Here is a 7,529-nt window from a genome sequence, read left to right as displayed (position 1 = left end):
TTACGGGGTTCAGGAGGAAGGCGTGGGAGAGCATTTGTGAGGTAGAAGTGCCATGCAGAGATTCCCCAGGCGGATGCGTGGCCAGAGATGACGTTGTATTTGAAGGCGGCGAGTTCGGGCCACAGTGGGAACTTTTGCCAAAATATCGAGTCGGTGATGATTGTGGAGAAGAGGCCAATGGTTATGCCAGATATGGCGGCGGGAAGAATGTCGCTACGCAGGTTTACGCGCTTTTTGGCCCAGAGGTCTGCGGTTGTGGTTGCTAGGAGGAGGGCGATTTCTGAGCGGAAAACTATACCTGCGATGGTGAGAAGGTAGAGGCTAAGACGGTATCTTTTGCGGGATTGGATATTCTGTACCGCTGAAGAGGGTTCGGGGAGGAGATATCGGAATGCAAAAGTGGCTTTGAATTAAATTTGTTCAGTATCATGGCTGTTATTCAGAACGCAGATATTATGTGGGAGGGAAAGTGGTTGAGACTTACTGATACCGAAAGCGAACATATTTGGAAGGGTCCTAGAGGCATAATATATGACATGGAACTGGCTGGCTTGGAATAAAATATACCAAACCGCAACATCCTTACCGAATGCACGTCGAACGCCTCTGGCATATGAAATGAGTGCAAAGACATTAAAGCAACCCACGATCCCCCGCACTGGAAACGAAGTTAGCTTATGTACCCAAAGAGACCCTCGTAACTGAATAGCCTATGGGGGATCTTCTATATAGCGGTTTTATGTAGCTTCTAACCTAGTAATTGCCAATGAATCTGCGAACTAATCCACATAAAAGGTTTGGCTATTCCCGCGACTATCAAAGCCCCAACGAAGGTGCGCGGGACCGCACCAGGGAAAGAGAAATGATCATATTGGGTGCGGAATCTGTTCTTTGCATTCTTGGTCGGTATCCCATAAGTGGAAATGTCGTGTATGGCTTGGATGTTGAAAGATTCCTCGACTTTTGTGTAGGGCGAAACGTAGAGGTGGAGGAGGATGAGGCCAGGAATGAGCGAGAGCAGGAACCAGTCTGCAGCCAGTCAGTAATTATTCATTGAACGTTTGGAAACTGGATGCTCGAGGGATATTTAATTATGCTTGTATAGCGTATATACCACTTACCTGTTAGTCTCGGCATTGTCTCTTTCCTGCGGTGGTTTGGAGAAAGGTCTTCTTCTCACTGATAAATCGCGGAGGCTTATTTATTTCTAACGAGTGTCGTCACCAACTTTCATTCTGTCAACGTTTCGCATTCCTCACCCAACAACGCCCTCCCGCACCGCTACACCTTCATATTCGATGTGAGGGCGGTGGCCATACACCAAAAAGCTCTCTGCATCCATGCGAAGATAACCTCCACTTGGCCACTAAAAGGACACCATGTTTCTCTTCGGCCTGGGGAAGCTGATTTATAGTATGTTCCGTGCCTGACTACATTCACATAGATAGCTACCTACAGACTCATCTCCTTAGCATGGGATAGCACGCGGCAGTACATGTTTTTATTGAAGGAGGGTAACAATGTACTAACACAAGATTCTTGTTTTGCAGTCATCGTCCTCATCATAAACGCCATCGCTATCCTCTCTGAAGACCGCTTTTTGGCTCGCAGTACGCATCCCATCTCTAAGCTCCCCCCCCCCCCCCCCCCCCCCCCCCCAAAAAAAAAAAAAAAAAAAAAAACACGCTTGGTGCACACACGTGTCGACAAACATGCATAGAAATACAAAATTCAGACTAACACACTTAATCGTGTAGTTGGTTGGGGCCGCACACAGTACGATCCCGGCTTCGGCGCCGCCGTCCCCGACAACACAAGCATCAAGGCGAAATCCGTCAATCTAATAGCAAGCGTGCGGACGGTTATGAGAAGTACGTTTTCAAGAATGATTTGTTTTACTCTGGCTTCTCTTTTTCCTTCTTCTCATTTTCACTCTCAAGAAAATGCGTCAACAGTGGGATAGTTAATACGCTGACACCATGTTCTTTGTCAGTTCCCCTCATCATAATCAATCTAATAATCATAATTTACGAAATCGTTTTGGGATAGAAAAGGCAGAGGCGGGAGAGGGGACGGGAAAAGGGCAACGTTATAACATCATATTTACCCACTTTCTTATTTCTTTTGATATCCATCTCTCTATTTCCTCTGGTTTTTCATAGTATCTACCCTTGCTGTCTCCGCCAATTTACATACATTCCAAGCTTCATCACACCAGCAGCTGAGAGAATATAAAACAAAATATTTCAATATTTCAATCCCTCGAACTTATACGGACCTTCGCACTCCCATCGGGAGCATATCGACTATGAAAAGTTGTCTGCGTGGCATACGATTAGCCTCAGGCAAGTCTCATGCATCTCTAATCGGGCATTGGAAAGATACGTGCGAAGAAGGCCAGTCGGGCCATTAGCTTTCTGAATAATAAAGAAGGGATATGTAGTAAATAGCGACAGAGAGAAGAAGGTATTATTAGAATAAGATTGCTTTGAGACACGCATGTGGAGAGAACGAATTGTAACAGGCGCACAACAACCCGCAACAGGACTCGGTTCGCGAAGAACTCCCAACCCGACAGCGCTGGTGGTTAATTATTAGGCATGAAAAGGAGTTGAATAGCCATATAAAATGAAGATCTTGTTCCACCACTCCCTCCTCTGCGTTCTACTTTCCGTTCCGTCGAGCAGCATCAAGACGACTCTTAAAACCAAAGAAGAAGAAAGATAATCTGAAATGGAAACAGAATTAAGACATGAACAGAGCCGCTCACTTCAGAAAAAATTTAAAAAAAAAAAATCCAAGCATTCAGTGAACGTAAATAGCCTACCTAACCAAAGCCATAGCCAAAGCCGAATCCCAAACCAAACCAAGCCAGCCAGCAATAATGAACATACAAGATAAGGTAACAAGAGAAAGAAGAATGAATTTAAATTCTACATTGAAGGGAGAAAAAAGGGGAACATGGTATATATGGATATGGACGGCAGATGTCACGAAACAAAGAAACAGAGATAAGAAAGGGGCGAAAGGTTATATGCAATAACAGATTAGGGCAGAAGGGAACGAATTCCGGCGTAGGACGTCAAAATAAATGCCATCGACTTCTTTCATTTGGGATTTTCCAATGGTAGATGACGTTAAATAGCACATGCAGATTGTGTTGTACATGTACATATAAGCAAAGGAAATGAGAAAATGTAATAAAGTTTTGTGTGTGCGAGTGTGAGAGGAGAGAGCGAGAAGAGATAGAGGCGACAGACGGATGGCGATTTCCAAAAAATATCACATGTGGCAAGGATGACCATGGTTGATTGCTACAAAGCGCAGAGCGAAAGTAATATGAAGTACCCAAACTATGTTACGCTGAACGATTTCCTTCGTAGACTGAACCCGGCTGCGTTTGGGTGTTGCATGCTTCACTGAGTTTCCGTTATTTTCGTGACCGTTGCCATTGTGTGTTTGCTTCTTATTTTGATCGTGGTTGATATCGTAACTGCGAACATGATTGTGATTGTGATTGGAATTGGTATGCCGACTGGTATGGTTGATGCTGTTGGAGACTTCTCGTGGTCGTATCTTCATATTATTGAAAAAGTTTGATGGGTTTGGTCGTGGTTTCGGGTTTTCGTTTTGGCTACGGGAGGTAGAGTCGACTGGCGGATTGGAATATACTTCATCCTTCAAAGGCCAATTGTTGCTAAGATTGCTCTCTGCGACTGGGCTCTTGGGGTCTGCAGCGGCGGATGGGAGCGGTAGGGACATTGGGAGTACGGGTATTGGCGGCGGCTCTGTCGATGATTTTGGACCCTTCTCTTTATCTCTAGAATCTAATATGCCATAGCTCAAACTCCTACTGCCTAGTTTGAACCGACCAAGACCTCCTGCCGTTCCTCCGGGTTGGCCGTTCTCCTTACCGTTGCGAGGAGTTGCAATACGGCGGTCCTCCTCTGCCTTAGAAGCTTTACTAAGTTCCAAAGCCGTCTTGAGTTCGGCGTCTTGGCGCTTAATTTCCTCCTTCAGTTTAGCCTCCAATTCCTTTCGTTTTTGCTTCTGTGCCTTCTCCTTCTCCTTCTCTGCAGTTTTCCGTTCCTTCTCTTCCTTTGCGCGTTCTTTTTTGAAGATAATGTCGCTCTTTTTAGAATTTAGGTTGGTCGAGCTGGGCATCACAGGGGTCTGAGGAAGGTGTGGGAGAGGTGGGAGACTAGGCGTCGCATTCTCAGGATGGGTAAATGGTTCCGGTGCAGTTAGTATTCTTTTTAGGGGCGAAGTTGGTGAAAGATCTGCGGAGGGGATCACGGTGTTTCCTCGATTGGTTTCATCGAAACCAGTAGTAGACCCGTTCATTTTGGGCTGCGAAACGGAAACTAAATCCTTGGTGTCCACCGATGCTCGATTCATTGAAGTCATACCTTCTTTTTCCTGTTCCCTTTGCATGGCTTCAAAAGTTGTTTCTTGATAGAAGAGCACGTACGCGCACGCCAACCCAGGGCGGTCTCCAAGAAATTACGGACGTAATTCTTGTCAACTGGTTCCACCATTTCGTCGTCGAAAAGGAGCCAACCCCTGTCCTCTGTTTTTATAATAGCAACGTAGTGGCCGTGATAAGGACCACCACCAATGTGGACAACGACGGCATAAAGCTCGTAGAGACGATCAGGATCTTCGGTGTCATCGGTAGTATTAAATAATCGAAGGTAATAGGGATACACCACTCTATGGAATAGCTTCTGGAGTCTTTGTAAATCCTCAGTGTATTTAAAGCGCTTCAAGTGAAGAGCTAAGATGCGCGGCAATCGTTTAATCTTCATCCGCTTTTCAGCTTCTTGCAGGCCCCCGCAATTGTCACAATGAAATTTATTGCGTTCACAGAGCATCTCCTCCTCCGAAAACTTTCGTAAACATGACGTTACTGACGAATGCTGATCAAGATCGACCGACAAATCTAAAAAAACTTCATCTCGCTGTGATACGTTCTCACACGTAAGGCATTGCGTTTCCGAGGTTAAAGTCCCTTCAAAAAGTTCATGTACCCATCGTGTGTTATTGGGTGATTTAGAGGTATTGGAATTCGTGAGTGTCGTTGCTACAGATCCAGTGGTTGTGGCGTTCGTGGACAACTCACCACTCTCCGACTGCTGGTCTATTTCTGGAGGTAGTGAACGTTCGGCTTCTGCTTCCACATTGGCAACCACTTCGTTTAGTAGTAGATTAAGAAATTCATGCGCGTCCTGGTGCATCGCTGTTCTGAACATTTCATGTTCTCGTCGTAACACTTCGAGGAAGCTGTAAGGACGGATGACGCCCATCCTCTCCTGAGTGGCAACTATAGCCTCGAAAATATCTTTCAGAGACGTAAAGAGCGATTCTTGCATCCCATAGCTCATGGCATTGTCTCTTGTTTCTAAGATTGGAAGTCTATGCATCGCAACTTTTTTCTTGTATTCCGGTGAGTCCTTATCCTCCGGTTTAGGCGGCTGTTGCGCAGGGGGGACTACGCCACCCTTGACGGAAGGATTACCGGTTGCCTTTTGTTTAGCATCTTGTTTATCCTCCATTGGTGCGTTTGGGTCTGGGTAGTGTAAATTTTTGGCGAGGGATTCGTTGAGTGTTTCTATGGGGGAGCGTCTTGGGTAGTTGATAACGGATTCTCGAAAAGCGACTAAGGTAGTAAAGACATTGAAGAATAGAATTGCAATACCTCTTACGTCAGCACACGGATGCTACAAACAGTCATTCCAGCTGAATAAGACTACCATGTATTTCCGTATGAGCCTACATGATGAAAGCAAATATTAGCATCCTGCATCTCCCAAAATTTCAAAATGGACAAGGAGAAATTCCAAAGCACTCACGTTTTCCATCCCGAAAAATTTGTCACTGCCATCATTCCGCAACGGGCCCGCATCTTGCAGCATCTTCTCCAGGGGCGTCATCGGTGCGGGGAGAACATATTTCTTGACCGAGGAAGAGGTGGAAGCTTGAGTTCCGGTTCCCTAGAAACATCAAAACATTCCCACATGTCAGATACAATATACAGGGAACAAAATCTTTAACGAGGAGCGTACCGTATTGCCTCTTAACTTTCCGAAGAAGGGCGCCATATTGAGAGTGAATATACAGCAGCACTGCGACCCAACCCGCCACTTACCGCCGCAGTGCGGCAGACCTCGATCGTCAGGTTCACGAGAGTGTCTCTGGAAGTCTATTCAGAGCCTGTTTGTAGAAGGTCCGGGACTCGATTGAACTGAATGCGGAGAAGTGGAGATCGTTGTTGAGATGCTGTTGAGATGCCACGGCCCGGAGGATTGAACAAAATCGAGCGGGATGGAGGATGGCAAATAGAATGCCACTTCCGGAAGGAAAACTAGACCAAATTCGCCGGAGAAAGAGCCGTAGCCAGATCGTATTCAGAACTTCAGCGGCGGGAGACGGAAAGGGTTTGACTCCGCATAGGGTGAATACGGGGCGGTTCAGTACTGAGACACAAGGAGTGGATGAGGCTGACAACCAGGGAGGACAAGAAGAGACGGATAGTAACAGGCGCAACAAGGATGACCAGCACAGGAATAAGAGAAGAGACAGATATAAAGACAGACGACTCAAGAAGGGGAGGGAGGGCGGCGGAGGAGGGTGGGAGACCACACTGGGGAGGAGAAAGCCGCAGTGGGAAGGGGTTTGGGGGTACCTGGCCAGCCGATGGTCGTGGGGAGATACTTATCGGTACTTACTTCGCAGCTTGGTAGTGGGTGGCTAGCCCCAACTGTGGGAAAGCCACCGCGAACAGGAACAGCAGCAGATGGGGAGTGCCCAGCGCCTATCGAGGGTATGCATGTTATTCTAGGAACTTGGTTGACTAGTTATCCCGCCATTTCGGCGTTGATAGGGCTTCCAAGAATAACTACGCTCATGGAAACATTCCCTTTCAAGGCAGCTATCTTCTTCGCCTGTCTGATTCTGACTGTGAGTCTGACTGTGGCTATACACGATGGGCGCATCAATCGGTTCGACGGTTTAAGACTTAAATTAACTACGTAGTAGTATGGTTCTGTGCTATGGGATCAAAGTATTCCGTAGCGTCTGCTTTCTCTCACCACCAACCAGAACCATGCAACCCCTCCAGGAATAGGCTTGACAATTTCAAGGCCCCCGTCCGTCGTATGCCGGGTGATTGGCCACTTAGCACCAACTCCTTTGACAGATGCATTAAGCTGGTCCATAGGGAACGCGGTCGGCTACAACTACTACTTGTAAGGACCTCGGAGTTTCTTACAAAACGCCCATCGAACATTGATAAGCGCCCTGCCCCATCCCCGAGTAAACGGTTCTGAAGAGATATTTCGCCAACTTTAATGCGACTTGCTAGTCAAACTTAAGAAAAACCAAACAATACTGATGTTTCCACAGCTTCATCCACGAGGGTTAACCGCGGCGCTTGGCTGATTTTGGTCCTAGGACGGACTGAGGGAGCCTGCAGATGGGCTGATCTCGCATGGCGTAAGGCGAACATCGCCTATCATATTGATGAAGAA

General features: G+C 46.8%; 2 protein-coding genes across 2 annotated transcripts; one reads left to right on the top strand and one right to left on the bottom strand.

The window, feature by feature from the left end:
* Positions 1–87: 87 nt before the first annotated feature.
* HCAG_06055 (predicted protein) lies at positions 88–2,413 on the top strand (the record flags this gene model as incomplete). The annotated part of the gene is made up of 6 exons (XM_001538400.1): positions 88–314; positions 796–1,042; positions 1,445–1,514; positions 1,551–1,610; positions 1,758–1,871; positions 2,163–2,413. The coding sequence occupies 6 exons, from the start codon at positions 88–90 to the stop codon at positions 2,411–2,413; spliced, it is 969 nt and encodes a 322-aa protein (XP_001538450.1).
* An 869-nt stretch (positions 2,414–3,282) lies between these two features.
* HCAG_06054 (hypothetical protein) lies at positions 3,283–6,101 on the bottom strand (the record flags this gene model as incomplete). The annotated part of the gene is made up of 5 exons (XM_001538399.1): positions 3,283–4,215; positions 4,410–4,942; positions 5,123–5,720; positions 5,853–5,993; positions 6,066–6,101. 5 exons carry the CDS (start codon positions 6,099–6,101, stop codon positions 3,283–3,285), a joined length of 2,241 nt encoding a protein of 746 aa, XP_001538449.1.
* Positions 6,102–7,529: the final 1,428 nt, after the last annotated feature.

Source organism: Histoplasma capsulatum, genomic scaffold, assembly GCF_000149585.1.
Source record: "Histoplasma capsulatum NAm1 scaffold_7 genomic scaffold, whole genome shotgun sequence".
NCBI lineage: Eukaryota > Fungi > Ascomycota > Eurotiomycetes > Onygenales > Ajellomycetaceae > Histoplasma > Histoplasma mississippiense.
This window is presented reverse-complemented; position numbering and strand designations above follow the sequence as displayed.